Genomic DNA, 21,035 nt, shown 5'->3' on the forward strand with positions numbered 1-21,035 from the left:
AAAATAATTTCTAAAGCACTGAGACTTCTTATAATATTTAATAAAACAGTGTAAAATACTATAAACTGAGCTTTCATGACTTATTTTCAGGCCTATGCAACAAAGAAAGCGTCGTGTTTAAACACCATTTGTTATATAAATTTTCAGATTAGAATGAGGGCAGTAGCTGGCACACACTGTGTAAAATGCTGAACCAAAGGCTGTAAAATACAGATGAGCTTCCTTCGCTTCTAAGCAGCCTCTGTGAGTTGACTCTGCAGCCTTGTACATGCTTATGATGGTGTCTGTATTCGCGTTCATGAGTTCTACTTTCAGATATAACTACACCTCTTCAGGATTGCCACTAACTAATCAGGGTCTGGCACAATGTAGCTGTTCCCACAGGGCTTTTAACAGGTCAGGATTTCTCAATCAACAATATTTCAACAATCCCTTCACTCCTTCCCAAGGAGGTGACTGGAACAAGAGGCAATACAGATGCTGAAAGTATTGAAGCCATCTATTACAATGTTTATTTCCAAACACTGAAATCTGTTCTAACATGATTGATATTCCATGGACTGACTTAAACAAAACACGAATTTTAGCCTTGCTGGCTTATAATTTTATTCATGAAAAACACTGGATGAGTACAGGAAATGGTATTTATCAATGCCAAGAAGCATGGGAAGTGCCCAGAATGTACACAGCACACCTCGCTGCCTCACTTGACACTACCAGAAAAGTCATACCCACTCGGGGTCAAGGTGACCCTCCCCTCCCACTTCACAAGCAGCAACCCTTTTGAAAACCACTTCTACAAGTAAGGTCCAAGTCCTTCCCAAAGCATCTTGCCATATGCTATGTAGCATTCATGCATTTCTTAACCATGAACCTGTTTTGGTTTTTTTTGTTTTTTTTTAATTTATTTATTTATTAAGGATTTCTGCCTCCTCCCCGCAACCGCCTCCCATTTCCCTCTCCCTCCCCCGATCAAGTCACCCTCCCTCATCTGCTCTGAACACCAATCCAGCACTGCAGATACTTTGTATTTATTATGAACCACATTTTGTTTATACTGTATTTAGAACATTTTCTACATGAATGGACCATTAGAAAGAATGTATTTTTTATCTAAGCCCCAGAAGTATAAGAAATACCTATTCTATTATCTATTTGAGCCAAGGTTTTTAATTGTGTGAGTAGATAGTTATGCTAATTTTATGAATTGATGAGCATTAAATCAGTAAAAGTACAACCGAATTATAACCATCACAAAATTAATTCCAAATTCACTTAATAATACGAACCCATATTTGTGTGTCTTTCCTAAAGATTTTCTTAGTTATTAAAGATACATTTTTGTTTGCACATTAGAAAGATGTTTTATTGCTTCCTTCATTAGCTACTGATAGTTTTCTTGACCCCAAGTATATTCTTAAGTTTGTCTTTCAGTAACCATCTGTGGTACTTAGAATGGGAAATGTCCTCCGAAGCTCGTGCATTTAAGTACTTGGTCCCTATCTGGTGGTGCTGTTTGATGAGGTTATGGAACCTTTAGAAGGTATAGCCTTAGTGGAGGAAGACTGACATGGAGGCGGGCAGGGGATTTGAGGTTTTATAGACTGACCCAACTACTTCCTGTTCCCTTTGCTTTCTGTGTGTAGATGAAGATGTGATCACCCAGTTTCCTGTTCCTGCTGTCACACTTTTCCTGCCTGTTACCATGTCTTCCCCGGCATGATGTGCTCTGTCCCTCCAGAACCGTAAGTCAAAGTAAAGCCTTTCCTCTTTCAGTAGCTTTTACCAGGATATTTTATCACAGCAAATGAAGAGCATCATCCTACTCAACTTCTAATATGTATATTCTGTCTGGTTTTCAGAGAAAGTCTAGACTGCTGGGCATCACAAAATCTAACACGAGTTCCTCTTTTTCCTAATGCCCTGCTCCTTCTCTGTTCTCTAACACACACACACACACACACACACACACACACACACACACACACACCCCACAAGAACAAAAAGATCCCAGAACACCTTCGCTACCTAGCTCCCCATGGCCAAAATAGGTATTAGATATAATTTATCAGAAATCCTGGAGGTACTTTAAAAACAGAGCCAAATGCCCCAAAGTGTACTGAGAATAACTGTTTACAAGGAAGAGCTTCTTTGCCTTCCGCTCACATCTGATGCTGGCCTGGTAACAGAAGCCTCATTGTTACTTAGAGGTCCAGAAGAATGTACACGATCAGAGGATACAGATCAGGAACACAGTGGAAGAACGTTTTTTAACATTGTGTTTATGAATGACTTTCTGCATGAACTGCAACTTTAGGGGAAAAAAAAAAGTACCCACCAATCAGGTCCTCCCTGATAACAGATTTCTTAACCAAAAACAACATTTGCACTGTGCAGCTAGATACAAAGTAAAAAAAGAAAATGCACAGATATGGAGTGTCCCTCAGAGTACGGTGCCTGAGTAGAATGCAGAATGCAGAGAAAATAGCCATTAGAAAACCAAAAGTTAAGAAAACATCTTTATCCTTTTTCCTATAGTGAATTCACTTTCCTATCTGTGTGTAGTTTTCTAGATTAGTTAAAGAATCTTTACTATACGAATAAAATGAAATTGTACTTCACATGTAAGCCTTGAATATCTTCGGGCTGTAATCCACCCAAATGTCTGGCTGAAAGATGTGTGCCAACCCCCTGAACTGCTTTTAACAAATGCTTTCTACCAAGACTGTAATCTGGTCTCTGGGTCTCAGAGCCCTGGTACAGTGTGTACTGCACTCTGGACTGTAACCCCAGACTTGGAGATGAATTATTGAGTATGGTCTATTTAATGACAATAATACCTGGCCTCATCATTCATTTACCAACCCCTTGTGATGGTAATTAGAATAATAAGGTTTCATGGGCTTTCGAGAATGCTTTCACAGTTACCTGAAAGAGCACACTTTGGCCTAACTTACAAAATAGATAATTTACCTTCAGCATATGATACAGCCCTGAGTACACAGAGGAGTCAGAACAAGCTATTCTGCCTTTGGCACATTCTCATCCCTGAAACAAGTTGGCGTTGGGTTAGACTTAAGTTGACTTTTCTTTCCTCTTGCTTACAATTTGATAGCTTGGAGAAGCAACCAATTTCTTGCTCAGATAACTGAGAGACTTTCAAAACTGCTGCTTAGGCTAAGTATAACCAAAAATGTTGTTCATAAATATTTCCCAGGGAAGGAATCGGAAGAATGGAAGGTCTTTTGTTAATGAGTACTGACATTTCAAAACTAATTAGCCAAATTATCTATAAAACTCAGACTTTTATGAAATATTGATGAGTAATTAAAACAGAATTACAGAAGTGAGAAGTTGCTTTCATAGACCACGATGGAAAATAAACACCATAAATTTTCTAGATAACATATATATTACATATAAATACAATTATATATAATTTAAGTTATCCTGATTCTGGAAGTAATGAGTCAAGACATGTATTACTTTAAAGGGGATTCTATTGACAATAATAAGAATAGTTGAGGTGCTCAATAGATTCATCTACAAAATGGAAATGACAAAGAGGACACATTGGAGGGTTTTCATAGTTCCCAAGACAATACAAGATGCTTAGCTTAGTTCGTGACAACTAACATATGTGCTATAAAATAGTAACTGGTTTAACAGCCCTTTGCTAACAGGGCTGACTTTCCCTCCAGTTTCCTAGTATATGATACAACACATTGCACACAAGTGAATTTCAACACTTCTAATTGACTACATTATCATTGGTGAAAGCGCTGGATGACAATCGAGCTGTGGTTTCTGGATACCTGCACCTTGGCATCACTGTAGGTTCTTTAGCAGTTTCCAGGCCTATGTCTTTGCAACCTCAGATCACTTATGTTGTGTTCTCTAGGAGTGAGATGCGGGTCAGTGTCTCTCCAGTGTCCCAAACAATTCAGATGTGCAACTTAAAGGCAATATCTGGTATTGAATCAAATATCACCGGCTGAGACAACGTTTAAAAGAGTTTCATATGGTAGACTAATTTTCAGAGAGTTGTGCTGATAAGCTTCAGTATATTTCTAACTGTTTTAATGTGCCCTTGGGGAAGAAGTACTCTGTATATTATGAGTCTATGTGAAGAAATTCATTTTCACATCCCTAGCTCACTATCTCATAATGCTTAAGAGAAACCACTTAACTGACCATCTGATAGCATGAAGCAAAACTGGAAAGAACCACAAGAATTCATATGCTTTTGTATAACGTCTAGGCTTGTATTGCTGGCTTATTTTCATATACTTTTAGATCAATCCCACTTCACATTTAAGATATATGTGTTTCAGACTTTCATGGCATGAGATGAAGGAGCTGGGACTGGAGACTAGAACATCAAGGGGCTGGAGGCTGCATTCAATAGCACAGAAGTTTTCTGCCATGCAGACAGCTGGACTTCTGGGTCCAGCTCCCATGTTAGCTTTAACTACAGTTCCAAACATCCCATGACGTCTTCTGGCTTCAATGGCCACCTGCACACATGTGCCTGATTTGGGTGTTTTGTTTGTTTTATCTCACTCTAAAAAAAAACATTTTTTGAAAGATTAGAATATAAAAGAATGGCAGAGAAACATGAGAAATCTATGTGGACATGATAAGAAATGGAGCATGCTCGGGGCAGGCAAAGCTCTGAGCCTGTACCACAAAACCCCATGTTATACAAGTAGGAGAAGTGAGAGACCATCCTTTCCTTGAGGACTTTTTTACCTCAGCTCACTCCTGTTCTCGGGGATCCTCCTTTTTAATAAATTGTCTCTATTTCTACTTATAACCCTGTGTCCCTGGTGCAGTCTTTGTCTCGAGAGTCAGGAACCTGGAATTTGATGCCCTCTGAACTTGGGCCCATGGCCTGTAACTAATCATGTTTTTTTTCTTTTTCTTCCTCTTCTCGCTTTTTGGATGTTGATCAAAAGCTTTAATATGCGTTCTCACTCTTTCTGTGAAGCCCCTCATCCTTTCCTCCCTCCTTCGTTCATATATCTGCTTGCTGCTCTCTACTGCTGAACACACCTCTATCTGACCTTAACCAAGGGGCATGACTCTCTTTCTCTCCTCTGTCTCTCTTTTAACAGCAGCTGGCCTTCACATCTCATCTGATATGTACTTTTTCTCTGAAACTCTAATACTACTGCCTTCAAGCATCCTTCTTCATTCATTTTTAAATCCTTGTATAAGGAGACGAAGAGCCCCAAAGACAACAAGACAATCGCTATTCCCCAGTAGACCAATGATCTTTACACTTTTTACTAGCAACTTCTGAGTGACCTTCCAACGTGCAGGACTATCCTCCTAGTCAGGCTGCTATCTTCAAGGGTTCTGTTGGATCTCTTTGCAAAGGCTTGGCACAGCTGGGCCTGTCGATCTTCCCACCTAGGAGTGTAGGCAGGTAGGACAGAGGTGGGGAGTCACCTTACTGGGGCATCCACCCACCACTCACAACCAGCTGCATCTAATTCTGCCCTAATTGAATGTAGCCTTGGGGCTTGAGGGAAGCAGTGAGAGGATATGGATTGGGGATAGGAAGGGCAGGGGTTTCAACCACAGGGAAGCCTTTATGTCTGGTGGGTAAGGCTTTCCAGGAGTGGTTTATATGGGGAAGAAGTACTCATGCTCCTGTAAGGAACCCCTTACCCATGCTCTGTGAGGAAAGTCAATAAACTCAGTAGTTCCTCGGCATGAACTGTAGTGAGATTGTGCTCCCTGCTTATCATTGGAACCTTAGGAAAAAGGAAGATACTGCTTATGCTAGCCCCCCGCCCCCACCAAAGAATTCTAGAAAAACCTGCATTTAAAAAGTTTTTAAAGTAATTTTTCCCTGACACTAATAAAACACATGGAAATGTGTTACAAACAAAGCTCAGGGTGGTCGGATTTTTAGGGATCAAAGTTATTGTAATGGAAATATTTCAGATTTAAGATAGATGTTTTTGTCCCCTAGTATACTAGTTAGTTCTGTGTCAACTTGACATACTTTAGGGTCCTCTAGAGAGAAGAAATGTCAGCTGAGGAAATGCCTCCATCAGATTGGTGTGTAGACAGTCCTAGCCCACTCTGGTCCATGCCAACCTTGAACTGATAGTGCTGGGTTATATAAAAAAGCAGGCAGAGCAAGCCAAAGAGAGCAAGCCAGTAAGCAGCACCCCCTCCATGGTTTCTGTTTTAGTTCCTGCCTCCAGATGCCTTGAACTCCTGCCTTGACTTTCCTTCAGTGATAGACCTGAGAGCTGTAAGATGAAATAAACCCTTTCTTGCCCTGGTTGTTTTGATCATGGTGTTTATCACAATAAGAGGAAGCACACTAAGATGCCGAATCTCTAAAACAGTGCTGATTTTCAGGACTGGCTCAAACGTCAAAAGAAAATGCAAGTTTTATTTGTACCATGAAGGTCAGCCAAGCATCTCCAGGCAATAGGAGATGAAATGAAGCAATAACAACTGAGGTGGGGTTTGTGCTTAATACTTTAAATATTAGAAGATAATCTTTCTGCTTGTAATTAAGTTTTCCTAACCCTATTCTGTACCTAATTAAGATTCAATTTATATCTTCTAAAGAATTCTTTGTATTACTGTAGCAGGAAACAGAACAACACACATTCTTCCCTTGTGCCTACCCTGGGTTTCAAATATTGTCTGGCATTCCTCTGTAGAAAAACACCAAATAACTATCAACACTCCTGTCAGCAGGAGGAACTGAAAGATAACAGAATACAGTGCCCTAAAATATGTCACTTATGTATATGCCGTAATATACAAAATATCGTAAAATGTGCAAAAAATAGAACAGGACAATTTTGAGCTGAAGCAAATGAGAAGCAACAAATGGAAGTTTTCTGTGCCCTTACTTGGCTAAAAGCAGGGAAGATAAGGTACTCCCCCCCCCCCCCATTCCCTACCTTTTATCAGCTCAGAAGGCTCAACTGTGAATTTTACTATCTGGACTATATCTTCCATTGTGTCATCATGGTAGCTGATTTCCAGTTTGCTGCTCTGTAGTCAAAGTCCTTTTTCCTAGCCCCGACTTCTCTAGACATGTGTCCTATGATTAAGATTCTAAGTACGCACTGGAACCACTCCTTGAGTTACTCCTCACTCACTGGTCATCTGTGCAAGCTCAATGCCTACAGCAATAAGCTTTGTGTTCCTCATGCTAATGTGCTTTTGGTTAGTTTCACTTACAGAGTCCAAGTCAACCAACCTAACAATAGAAAGAATAGGAAAAGTGTGGGTTATTTTCTTCTCTCTCTATAGCACAATACAAACCAGACTATTGACATATCGTATGAAAAACTCTACAGTGCTGATTTTATAAACATCTCACTATATGCTTTTGCTGACTGGTATAAGAAGGTTTTATATCTATTTGCCCCTCTGCTGTTGAGGGCTTTTTTTAATAAGTCCCTTGAGGATCAGGAAAGCAATATTCTATCCTGAAGATTTGGGAGTATAGGGCTGTGGAGTACTGGATCAACCCCTGAACCATCTGGACATTCTTCAGCCATCTATTATGGATCTGATGTTTGAACAGAAATGAGGTTTGGTGAGACTGTGACCCTAATGCTACAAATGAGTCTTAAAATCTGAAATTCTCAGGATGAAGGCAGTAAACTTAAGACATTACTGTAACTGCGCTCACCGGCCAAGACTTTGCCAAAGGGGAATGTTTGCATGCCGCTTCATGGGGAGAAAATTATTCCCAGCAGCAGACATACCACACTGGGGCAGATACTGTTCACCCCACTGGGCAAGAATGAGACCACTACCACAATTTTTGAGCTAAATTTGAAACAAATTTTATTAAATATTGTTGGGACAACCAAGATTGTTTACAAAAGCAAACGTGGCTTATTATCTTACATGAACAACAGCCCCCAGTATTCCAGGAAGTTATGTGTCCTTGGGCAAGTGATGCTTACAGGTTGGGGTGATTGTTTTATAGATTTCTTAGGCACAGTAATTTAAATTTAAACTATAACTTTAGCCAATACAATACCTGCATATGTATAACTACAAAGCAGATGCCCTCAAATTCTAGTCAAGACATTTATTTTATTCATGTGTGTATGTGAGTGTGTGTGTGTGTGTGTGTGTGTGTGTGTGTGTGTGTGTGTGTGACGCATTTAGTGCAGTAACAAGGCATTAACACGGGTGCTGGGAACTGAACTCAGACCTTCTAGCAGAGCAGCAAATGATCTCAACAGCAGAGTCCTCTCTCCAGACCCTTATTTTATTTCTATCATTGTTTCATTTTCTCTTCTATTTAGCCATCATTTCTTCAGTGTGGTAAGTGTTTGAAAAATCTTTTTAAAACCTGGAGAATTCTTTGTGATTTAAACTATACTAGGAAGAATGAGATACAGGCCTGTAAAATGTTTACAACAATAATTCAGGGGCAAGGACAATGGAGGCTTTAAAATTGTGGGGCACGCAGTAGACATTGTAGATAATAACTGGATTGGAAAGTATGAGGCTGATAGAATTCGAGTAGGAAGCAAAAGGCATTCTAGGCATGGGTTTGCAGGATTTCTCTAACAAAGGTTGTATTTCCACCATGAGTGACACACATCTATAATCTTAGATTAATATTCTTATATTAATACCCAACTCTCTACAAGATCATGTATATAGCTTGAAAAAGAATTTACTTATTCTGATTCAGGCATGTATTTTCTAATTAAGCATTTTTTCATAAATTCTGAATACTGTGAAACAGAAGCATTCTCGGGATGCTGTCTGTGACAAAGAAGCATTCTGCATGGAAAGATTGGCAGAATAAATACTTCACCACAATACCGATGTGGTCCTATGATTATTTTTTAAAACATTTGTAAGAGTTAAGGTTTTCTTTTTCCAACTTGTTCACTGATGTCTGGGACTACTGGTTCTAAAATGTTCCAACAGAACTTTCCATTATCTGTTAGAACTATGTGTTCTGTAATTTGGTTCATGAGTAGGCAAGCAATTTAAAATGATATTTTCAAAATCATTGTGGTCCAGTCCATCTTGCAAGTAATCAGGACTGCCTGGTGAATCTGATTGATCTCAATGTGACAAATTCAGAAGAGAGAGCCATCCTCTTTAGGAGAACCCAAGCTTAGATAAGGTCATCCAAAGAGCACAGGAATCCTACACGAGCTGGTCTTTCTGATGAACTGACTTGATTTACTGCTTTACTGTGTTCTTTCATGGCTTCCCCCGTAGACTATCCTGACCCCTATGACCAACTCCTTGTCATGAAATACAAGAACATTGTTTGCAAAAGTATAAAAATTAATCAATAGGAGTCATAAATCTTCATGTGGCTATCACAGTGACTATATGAATGATTTATATATGTAACATATCAAAGTATATATGTAAACCTATGCATATATATAGATAGATAGATAGATATAGACACTAGCAATACAACTATTTGAAAACTGATTCATTTTATTTAAAATTTTCTAATTTGTGTAACTAAAGGATGGACATCTTAAACATTTAATACTGGGAATATACAATTATTGCCATTTCTTAATCTCATCCCAACTTGTTATGATATTATAATAATGTTCTCCAAAGATGTATTTTAGCATGTATATCTTAATAAAGCATAACAGTTGTATCATCCAGTAACAACGAACATTCTTAAAGACCCCCAAAATAGTACGTCACTTGCCATTGCTTCATCTTGCCCTAAAGATATTATAAGCTAGATTATATCTACAATATATGTCTTACCTGAGGTCAGTATAAGATTTTCCAAAAGCAGCAAAACCTCATTTTTGTGATTATTTGCATTTGTGTTTATCAGGACCACATATGCTTTCTTTCTACGGCTAAATGCATTAGATTAAATATATTCAAAGTCGTCCCTAGATAATCTTAAGTGCTAACTAATGCATCTTGTTTTATCACCTTTCAAATTAACATTATATTTATAGTCTTATAGAAAAGTTGCAAAAACTAGCTGTTACTTACAGCTAAACTGCTGAGGAATATAAGTCCAGCTATCTGAGTTTCATCAGAACTTGTAAAGTAGGAAGCTCTGGAATGCTGAGAAAACTGATTCAGTGGGTTTTATCATGCACGATGCGCTGATGGATAAGGCTGCAGGAAATAGGCAATGCTCCGTTGCAGTTATGCTGATGGCTGCAGGTATAGCTGGGTGGTAGAACATATGTTTAGCATCCAGAGTCCCTGGATATCATCCACAATAGTAAAACCACATGGCAGTAACCATGCCTTTATTTATCTGGAAGAAAACTTTAGGACTTTCTTATCTATATCACTTATTATTTATTACCATAAAATGGTGCTATATAAAAGTCCTGCTTCTTTGAAGTTCATAGTTTTGTTTTGTTTTTTGAAGTTCATAGTTTTTTTTTAACTATGGATAAAATAATAAGCTTTTTCACCTTTGAATAAGTAAATGTGACAATTATTGAGTAAAGCTTATTATCAACAAGTTTGGGAAATATCTTTGAATATTAGCAAAGATTAGGGTCATTTTTTCCTTGACTCATATCTTTCCATTGTCCATTGGGAAGAATTTTGGCTGGTTTAACTAGCCCACATGAATGAGATTTCAATGTAGGCACACAAAAATAATCACCTACACCATTTTCCCAAAGAAACAGGAGGAGTAGCCCTGGTGGCACCTGAGAATCCTTCCCATCCAAAGCAAGGGTAAGTACACCTGTAAGACTCTGTGGGGCAAAGGACACAGGGAAGATATGGAAGGTGAATCCTGAAGCAGAAAAGAGTTCTTGAGGACAGACAAAAATCTATTGATCATGCATTCCAAAGCTCATCTCAGCAAAGGAAATTTTATAAAAAAATCCCAAGGAGAAAGAGAATCAGATTTTTGTTGTTGTTATTACTCCTTTTAATAAACTCTAAGTGAGATATTTGATAAGAAGTTGCTAGACACTCACAATTGCACCAATAGTACAAAAAGAAAATTGTTAGGTATTTGCATGTGGATTATTATCAGTAGGCTAAATCCTAAAACCGGAAGTTACAAGCACATTGTTTTTGTTTAACTGTAGTTTGTTAGGTTCATGCTTGTTACTGATTGGAAAGACACATTCTGAAGCAATAGTAATGAGACTGGCATTTGACACAAACTCTAATATAAATAATAAGAGATTTCTGATATTAATCTGGATCTAATTTCTCTCTCAATAACATGTTTTTTTGATTTTATAAAGAATGAAAAAAGAGAAAGTTAAGCTAACTGGAGAAAGACAAATTATCCACAATAAGCAATTTGAGAGAAAAATTTTAGGACACAAAATGAGGGCATTTATAAGGGTATTGAATGAACCTAAAGAGGCTGTCATCACCAAAGAAAACACAAGGAATAAATAATGGGAATAAATAATGTCAGATGAGCAACTATAAAGAGATGAATCTTTCTCTCTTTCTCTCTCTGTCTCTGTCTCTCTCTCTCTCCAACAATAAAATAATGGAATCAATAAACACTGCTAAATAACATCTCTCAACATAAAAAAGAAAGACTAACAAAATGGATGAGAAAACAGGATCCATGCTTCTGCTGCAAGAAATATACTTTAAAATCAAGGACAGACAGATTCTGGTAAAAGGATGGACAAAGATATTCTAAGAACATGGACCTAAGAAACAAGCTGGTGAAGCCATTTTAATATGTGACAAAATTAACTTCAAAACAAAACTAATCTGAGGAGATAGGGAACAACAATACATACAAGTCAAAAGAAAACTCCAACAAGAGGAAATTGCAAGTCTTAAAATCAATACACACAGTTTGTTTAAAAACAAAACAATAAAGAGCTGTACCTGATTGATCTAATAAAAAGCTGTACAGCCAATAGCAAGGCAGAAGAAAGGAAAGGTGGGGCTGGCAGGTAGAAAGAATTAAAAAAAGAGAAGAAATCTGGGGAAAAGATCAAGAAGCAAGAGAGATCAAGGAGTGAGAAAAGAATTGGTCTACTAGCCATTTACATAGCCAACCACAGAGTAAGAATGTAAATAAGATTACAGAGTTAAGAAAAGGAAAAATCCAAGAGGCAAAAAGAAGACTGGCTAATTTAAGAAAAGCATGCTAGAAAAAAAGCCAAACTAAGTCCGGGCATTTATTTATACATACTAATAAACCTCCGTGTATATTTGAGAGGTTGGTAGTGGATCCCCCGAAAGATCCTAAAGAGTACCAACCACTAATACTACTGCAGCTTAAATCACATATTGACCCTCACACACTGATAGCAGGAGACTACTATACCCTATTTTCGCCAATAGACAGGTAATCCAGACAAAAACTAAACAGAGAAAGGCTGGTGCTAACTGACATTTTAACAAAATGGACCTAACAGATATTTACAGAATATTTCACACAAACACAAAAGAAAGCGCCTCTTCTCGTCGCCTCATGGAAGTTTTTCCAAAACTGACCACATACTTGGACAGAAAACAACTCTCAACAGATGTAAGAAAATTGAATCCTATCTGACCTCCACAGATTAAAACTGGATATCAATGACAGAAACAACAGTTAGTATAAAAACTGATAAAAAAAAAAGAACAATTCACTACTGGATGAAAAATTGATCAAGACAGAAGTTAACAAAAAAAAATAACACTTTCTAAAATTGAATGAATGCGAATGTAAACATATTCCAAATTTACTACAATGAAGGTAGTTCTAAGAGCTGAGTAACTATGTTTTAAAAAATTGAACCAAAATATAAATAAATTAATGAATTAAGCCAGGAGGTTGTGGTACACACCTTTAATCCTAGCACTCAGGAGGCAGAGGCAGGCAAATCTCTGAGTTCAAGGCCAGGTGAAAAATGACGCCTGGTGCAGTAGGAAGGGAGGAACAGGAAACAAAGGCCTGTTTATCATTATAGGTGTTAGCTAAAAAAAAAAAAGAAATGAGCGTGATGAAATATGTGTTCTTGGGTGTGCTTAAAAGTCCTCATTTGGGCAACCTTTCATTTCTTTACAATGTCAGGTGAAGAAAATGTGTACCTCAATATCTCCTGACAACTGCTCACAATGAGCTTAAGGAAGGAGGTGGGGCTGAGAGCCCAGCTAGTCTAATTTCCCTTTTCTAGACAGATGTTAACTTCCTCATCCCTAAACTAAAGCAAAAATAAATTAGTAAAAAGCAAACCAAGTTGGTAGGTTTATGGCTTATTTTGGCCAGTTCCTCTTCATGTTAGGACAAAATGCTAAGGGTTCTCTATTTGATTTCTTATTCTCAACTAATAAATCACAATTACAGCCAGACACAATGAACATATTCTGAAAACACTGGGTTAGGGTTCTGAAAAACTTAGAAATGATTTAATATGACATCGAATTTTTTTTTATTATCTGAAGTACATCACATTAGATGGTGTTTTATCATGAGCCAACTCCATGAAAAAGGGAACCTGAAGAACTTATACGCTCTCATTTGTGGATTTATGAAAACTCTCCTTTCCTAAAATAAGCATTTCAAAGCACCCAGATAGGATCCATTTTGTAATGCTTCTTATTTTAAGCTCCATGGGGGCATTCATTCTCCAGTGAGTGTTTCATATGCAAACACGGTACACTGTAAGCACAACAGAGACCTCTCCTGGGTATAGCTGGCTTGAAACCACGTGATGTACTCCTTATCTCAGGCCATCCTTGCCCTGAACTGACTTAGCCAAACCGCTTGATCTCTGAGGACCACAATTAGAGAACTATGGACCATAATCCACACTCTTGGATTTGTAAATTGCTGAAGTTGGAGATAGCTTTAGATCAAAATCCAGGCCCTTGGTTTTTGGATTTGTTTTGTTTTGTTTTTTAAGGCTACATCCTAGCAGCAGAATAAGGTGGTTTCTCAGTTAGCTTTAGTTATAATGCTGTGTTATAGCCAAAGGTTTTGGTTTCTGGTGAGTAAGAAGTACAGCAGGTGTCCTCCACCTAGGTGCGTTCTTTCAGCCCTGGTGGGTGTGACTACCTTCTACAAGCAGGAAGATCTAGTCACTCAACCTCTGTGCTAAACGTGTGAGTGACTAAAATATGGAGTATACTTACTATTCGCAGTGATAGAAATTTTATAGATAAGTAATATAAGTTATCCTTGACTTTTAGGTAAATGAAAAAAAAATGGTGCACACTTTCCCCTTCTCCCTACACATGTCATCTATGCAGAGTGATGTACTTAGTGATAGTTTCTGTGTCTCAGAGCTAGTGTCTCTAGTTCGTGCTCTCATATCAGTAGTTTTTAGAGTAAGAAATAAAGACTTCTATCTTGAGCCATCTATGTAGAGTCCTGTGTATTTGAATAGAGACTATATATTCTAAACTGAGTACACACAAAGAGCATATGAGAAGCACAGTGATGCATGGGTGGGGCGATGAGGTGAAGGAGTTCCTTTAGTCTCTATAGAACCAAATTCACTGCTGTGAACATACAAAGCACCCACTCCTGAATCTTGCTAGAGCGCTCATAATTTCCAAAGCTGCCTACCTACATGGCAACTGCTTAACCATCATTCCCCCCATCCACTTTTGCAGTGCTGGCATTTGAACCAAGAACCTCACAAGACATGTGCCCTACCACTGGGTTATGCTCCTAACTCCATTACTGTCTTTTGACTGGGAGCCATGAAGTTGTTTATTTTCCTAGTGTGAAATGTTCTTTAAATGTTCAACTCTGAAAACGCTCACACAAGGAACATTTTATCGACTAAGCAGGTTGGATTAATGTATGTAAGAAACACATGAAAAAAAGAGGCTATGAATTTGAAAAGAGGAAATAAAGGGAAGAGGGAATGATGTAATTATATTACAATCTCAAAAAAATTAAAATATAAATAGTAAAGATTTGGGAATGACTACTGAATGACTCCCAACACCCTCATAACCCTAAGCAGCTATTCTTTAGACTTTTCTCTTGACTAGCCCCAAACCGTTAAACCTGTCTACAATCAATTTTAGAAATTTTATACATTTTGGAGTTCGGGGGTGCTTCCCAGATTTGTGCTGTGTGCTGACACTGTCCCAGATGTTTTCTATGCCATGTCATGTTATAAATATAATTTTATAAGAAACAGAGTCAGAAAAACTCTACATCTCCTTCGAGTTTGAACAGCCAGTAAATTGAAGACAAGAAATTCAACCTCAAGTTTGAATCCTGTATCTACTCTACCGTCCCACATGGGAGCTGCTGGTAAAGGTGTATATGTGTTTGTTTGTGGAGGGGGCTGTGTGGTTGTGGTGTGGGGGGAGATTAGGGTGAAATGGTCTTTCTATAGCTTCAGGCTGCTCCTTGGCATTCTTCCTCAATTTTATTCTCTTAAAGTCCATGACATTATTTTATAATGCCTAAACTTCTCTATTTAGTTTTTTTTTTTTTGTGTGTGTGTGTGTGTGTATCCCAGGTTTAGGAATTTCATTTTCTGTTTATATCTCAAAATATATTTCAGGAGCCAGAAGGGACTTGTAGGTTGTCGATAAGGACACTTCTAAACCTATGAAAACAGTATTAACATTTCATTACATTAAAAGTATTTTGATATGCAAACAGGTGAATGGGCCATGTGCAGAGATATTCACAGATACTATACACAGGCACACACACACACACACACACACACCACATATACATACACAGAATGGAATGGTGCTTGCCACCAGAGACAATATTGTTGGAGCTTAGACAACCTTAATATATAAGGTAAAGCCAAACAAATTCTGTGAAGGAAAGGCAGATCCAAAAACAAAAGGTGGTTTTATTTTTTTTTAATGACATAACTAAGCTCTCAGGAAGTTACAAACTAAAATAATTTCCTCAAATAATAAACTGACTCTAGCAGAGTAAGGTCTAGAAGAGAACAGTCCTGAGATTTCCTTCAGTTCCTTTAATCATTGCCATCACCAATTAGGTGACCCTCCCACATGACAGCATTACTGGTGAGATGGGCTGGAGAGAAGATAGCTTGGGAAACTCACCACCATATATAAAACTGTCTCCTGTGAAAACAACATCTGTGACAGAATCGAAAGATGCAGACATAGGTATCAACACACCCATGTTCTTTTGCACAGCCTGCCACTCCGAAGGTCACAGCAAGGAAAACAACATTATCTGCTTACCCCGACCCCGGCCCCAGAAAGAGATGCTCACTTGATTTTGCACACGAGACATTTAGAAAGCTGCGTGCTGTCTCTGTTTACACCCACCTCAGCAGTCTACATGAGAGTGCAAACGGGTAACTCACGTGTGACCAAGAACTAGCTGGTAGCATAAGCCTCAACTTAATCCCATTCACCGTTCTAGTGTCCTGGCAGCCTCCCTGTGCCTTCATGAGAGCCAAGATGGAAAAGTTCACTAGGATCTGGAAGCTATAGAGAAACAAAAGCAAAGGACCACACAGACCTATAAACGTCAAACACTGTTTGCACAGGAATAGTTTCTAAGCAAGCCCAATTTCAGGAGCAGATAATTCAAGGTGACCACAGAAGTTACACGAGCCGACATGCTAATGTTCAAAATTGTTTTCAGTTTATAGTTATTAATCCCAAAGCTCTCTGGCACATGCACACATGTGACTATAGCATTATCTATAATACATGGGTAATCCGATTTCTGAGAGCTATGTTTCTGCATGTGAAAGCAGCAACCTACTTGAGAACTTCAATTTTCTTCTCCATTTTCCAAGGTTTGCATTTGACAGTAGCAATCATCTGTCTATTCTCATCCAACTGTGCCTTCAGTCGCTCTAATTCCTCTTCATCAATCTCTTCTTCTTCTTCCCTTTAAAAGAAAATGAAAGGTTAAACTTTGTTCCATTTCCAAAGCTAAAATGGCTCCTGTCAGATACCCAAGCCCCCTTTTCAAACTCAGCTGCCCAAAGTCAATGAGGAGTCCCCTAAGCTCGAGAATTCACATCTCAACACTGCACTGACGTCCATCCGGCTTGGGGATTATTATAACTTTCAACAATGCTATTTGCATTCTAATGCTCAAAATGGAACTGTTCTTTTATGTCCTCAGCCTCCAGCTGTCAGAACAAGGGAGCTGTGGAAAGAATGGCTACATATTCATCAAGATACACACTTCTCTCCTCTGTTCCCCTTGGCAGCTATCCTCTCCAAGTCTATATTTCATTTAAGAACCTTATTTTTCAATAAGGATAATGAATTAAAGGTGAAGACATCTTTGAAGTGTCCTTAGACATTTTAAATTAGCCCTGTCTCAAGAGAAAAGGGGAAAAATTGAAACACGGGGAAAAAAATGAAACTGCTTCTCAGAGGAAGCCTAATCTGTTAATTACACCCAAAACTTCATTTGATAAAATTCAACTTGAAATGCTTTTGGTGGAGGCGAATGCTTTGAAGACGCCTTCAAAGGAATTTTGCTTCTCACTAAGCAGATACCGCGTTCTCTTTTCTGTGATCCTACTGTTGCAAAATTGGAAGCAAAAGAAAACAAAATCTAACCATGAGTCACATGGTTTTAGTGGAGCAACATAATACTATATTATAGAAATCAAACTGTTGGCAATAGATTGTTTTAATTATTAGGCTAGTGTATCAGTTTTAAATACACCCTTTCATACTTAATATTATAGTACTGAGACTGGAGCTCTATAAGTCATATTTTCGCTTCATAATCAGACTCAACTTTATATTCAGACTGTAGGAATCACTAACTACCTTCTCATCTTTGACTTCTTGTCTACTTCCTTTTGTCTCCTAGACTGACACTTCCTTCTTGGCAACACTTTACTCCAGAAGCTGAATGGCTCTTCCATAGCTGGAGGTGAGTCTATTCTGTTATTTCTCCAATACTAGAAGAATTAGCTTCATCCTCTCCCCCAGTATAACCAGTTCTTCTGTGCATCAGTCCTCCATGGAGCTTCAGGGTTCAGCTCCCTGGATCTCTCCTCTGCACATCACATTTTCATTTTAATCCTTTCCAGGGTTCCAACTTGTTGGAGAAGGGCCTGCTTGTTTGTCCTGGCTGCTGGGCTAGCTTAGCCCTAAAATAACCACACAGAAACTGTATGATTAAATCACTGCTTGGCCCATTAGCTCTAATTTCTATTGGCTAGCTCTTACATATTAATTTAATCCATTTCTATTAATCTGTATATCACCACGAGGTCGTGGCCTACCAGCAAAGTCTCAGCATGTCTATCTCCAGCGATGGGTCCAAGGCATCTCCTGACACTGTTTTCTACCTCCCAGAATTCAGTTCTGTCTTCTCTGCCTACCTAGGTTCTGCCCTATTAGGCCAAGGAAGTTTCTTTATTCATTAACCAATAGAAACAACACACAGAGGGGACTCCCACATCACCTCCCTTTTCTGTTTAAATATAAAGGTTTTAACTTTAACAAAGTAAAATTATATATAACAGGTATTAAGCAAGAATTACAGTTACAATATTTCTATTTACTTTATCTTTTATCAGAACTAAGGAAAACAATAACTATGACTATCTATCTATTCTTCAACTTCATCAAAGACTCTAGAAGGATATACTATTGCCTAAGTAAACAAGAAATGCATTGTAAGTAACTTTCAAAACTCTAGAATTGACAGAGACATCTTGCTGCCTGGACAGTCACCAAAGTTCTTCTGTACCATTAGGACATCCATCTTCAGCCTACAAGCCCATAGTACTCAGCATACTTTTCCATGAAGCAGGAAATTTTAAAGACCGTTCAATCACTTTCTTTTGTATCCTGCAGAATGTCTCGCAGACTCTTTTATGAAGCAGGAACCCCAAAGGATCATCTCACGTTTAGGCAAGTTCAGCAGTCATTTCTCTGTGGGTTTTGCATATCTGGTTTTTTCAGCATGCCATGAAGGAGTCCAGGCAAGAGCAGTTTCTTGCCCAAATGGCTAATCAACTCCATAAGGAGCCTCTTTGATGCCCAATTTCCTCTTGAAATAGATTGGTATTGCCAGGAACAGATGTGTCTCACTGTCATGAAAAGTTCTAAGTTCTTAAAGCATTTAAATGCCATAGTCTGAAGGTCTCTGAAAGATTTGAAGAATACCTATCTAACTGAAATATATCTCTATAATTCTAGAAAATCTAACTAACATGACTACAATCTTGACTATTATAGATGATTATCTATTAACCTATATTTCTTAATTATACATTACATTTTTGTAATTGAACGATACAATTGCAATACCGTAATCAAGATCAGAAATACATATACATATAACAAAATTGACCTTAAATTTGTATCAATAAACCAAGAATCATACCAATGCAAATTATTCATATCTATATCATATCCCCCAATTAAATGTAAACAAACAATTGTAGTAATAAGAGCGGTGGGGCTGCGTTCCCAGCACCCCGGCCGCCTGGCTAGCTTATGCCCCGAAATAATTACACGGACACTGTATTCTTTTAATCACTGCTTGGCCCATTTCTATCTAGCCTCTTCTAGGCTAACTCTCGCACCTGGACTAGCCCATTTCTAATATTCTATGTAGCACAGCTAGGTGCGCTTACCGGGAAGATTCTAGCCTACATCCATCCTGGGTCGGAGCTTCATCGCGTGTGTCTGCCCAGGAGCCGGGAGCACGGCGTCTCTGCTCCAGAGAGCAGGGCTGTCCGTCTGAGCTCACTTCCTCTTCCTCCCAGCATTCTGTTCTGTTTACTCCACCCTCCTATGTTCTAAGCTATGAGCCCAAGCAGTTTGTTTATTACTTAACCAATGAAATCAACAGATTGATATATGACACTCCCACATCAAACAATTATAAACAATATTTGGGAGTATGGGCATAGTTTTATCCATACTGATAAAGGCTAGGCTCACAACCAAAAATGTAAAAGTTTGGTTCCCTGCACCCACAGCTGTCTCTTCAGCCACCTTAGTTCTGCCCTATCAACAGGCCCAAAGAAGTTTCGTTATTAACCAACGAAAGCAACACAAAGGCAGAAGGACCTCCTACACCAGCAGTTTATGAATGCTGTCTGACTTCTACAGCTGTTGCCATCATATTTCAGTTTCCAAAGACCTAGTTAACAAGACTTTTATGTATAACCCCTAACAACTCTCATATAAATTTCTCAGGATTCAATTTACTGTTGAAGTCTCTCTCCTCATTAGACCCAGATTGAAAAATTGTAAACTATTCATTATTATTGAAAAACATATTTTATACTTGACTAAGTTTATTGCTAGACACAATGGGAATATGGGGGAAAGCTATTTTTAATTGATTAATTATATTGTAAAAAAACACACATTTTCAGATTACAGACCAGGCTAGAAAATGATTGTTGTAATCTCCTACTTATTTTCTATTGTTTCTAAATATGCCTTCTCAAAAAAAATTTCAGACTGCCCCTATAAACTAACACTTTCTAGTGGTAGTATGCCAACCTTGCTTGACAATTCAATGTGCTTAAGAACAGGGAAGCTCAGTTGAGGAACTGCCTCTATTAGGTTGGCTTGTAGGCATATGCGTTAGGAATTTTCTTGTTTCCTAGTTGATACACAAATGCCTAGCTGACATTTGTCAGATCGGTCTTGGCTGTACAAGAAAGGTAGCTTCACCAGCCAACCAAGGGGAAAAAGTCAGTAAACAGCTTTTCTCCATGGTTTTATCTTTGTTCCTGATTTCCTTCTCTGACTTCTCTCAGTGACAGATTGTGAAGCAAATGTTTAAACCATGTGGGTCACAACTCTCTTCGGTGGTCAAATGACCCTTTCACGGGAATTGTGAATCAACTACCCTGCGTATCATATATTTACATTATGTTTCATGACAGTATCAAATTAGAGTTATAAAGTAGCAACAAAAATAATTGTTATGTTGGAGTCACCACAACATGAGGAACTGTATTAAAGAGACACAGCATTAGGAAGGTTGAGAACCACTGACTTCAACAAACCCTTTCCCTCCACAAGCTGCTTTTGGTCAGTGTTTTCTCACAGCAACAGGAAGCAAACTAGTACATAAATTTTACTTAAAACAGCAATCTTGGTTCAAGAAAACTATG

At 38.3% G+C, this 21,035-nt stretch overlaps 1 protein-coding gene across 1 annotated transcript in view; it reads right to left on the reverse strand.

Moving 5' to 3' along the window:
• Window positions 1–21,035, reverse strand: part of Tmc1 (transmembrane channel like 1) — a gene marked incomplete at its 5' end in the record, with an annotated part of 100,745 nt that overhangs the window by 69,069 nt on the left and 10,641 nt on the right. The window contains one exon of the mRNA XM_075975253.1: window positions 16,682–16,810. Within this exon, the coding sequence (XP_075831368.1) occupies window positions 16,682–16,810 (129 nt within the window). The remainder of the gene's footprint in view (window positions 1–16,681; window positions 16,811–21,035) is intronic.

This window comes from Microtus pennsylvanicus, chromosome 5 (genome assembly GCF_037038515.1).
Source record: "Microtus pennsylvanicus isolate mMicPen1 chromosome 5, mMicPen1.hap1, whole genome shotgun sequence".
Classification (NCBI taxonomy): Eukaryota; Metazoa; Chordata; class Mammalia; order Rodentia; family Cricetidae; genus Microtus; species Microtus pennsylvanicus.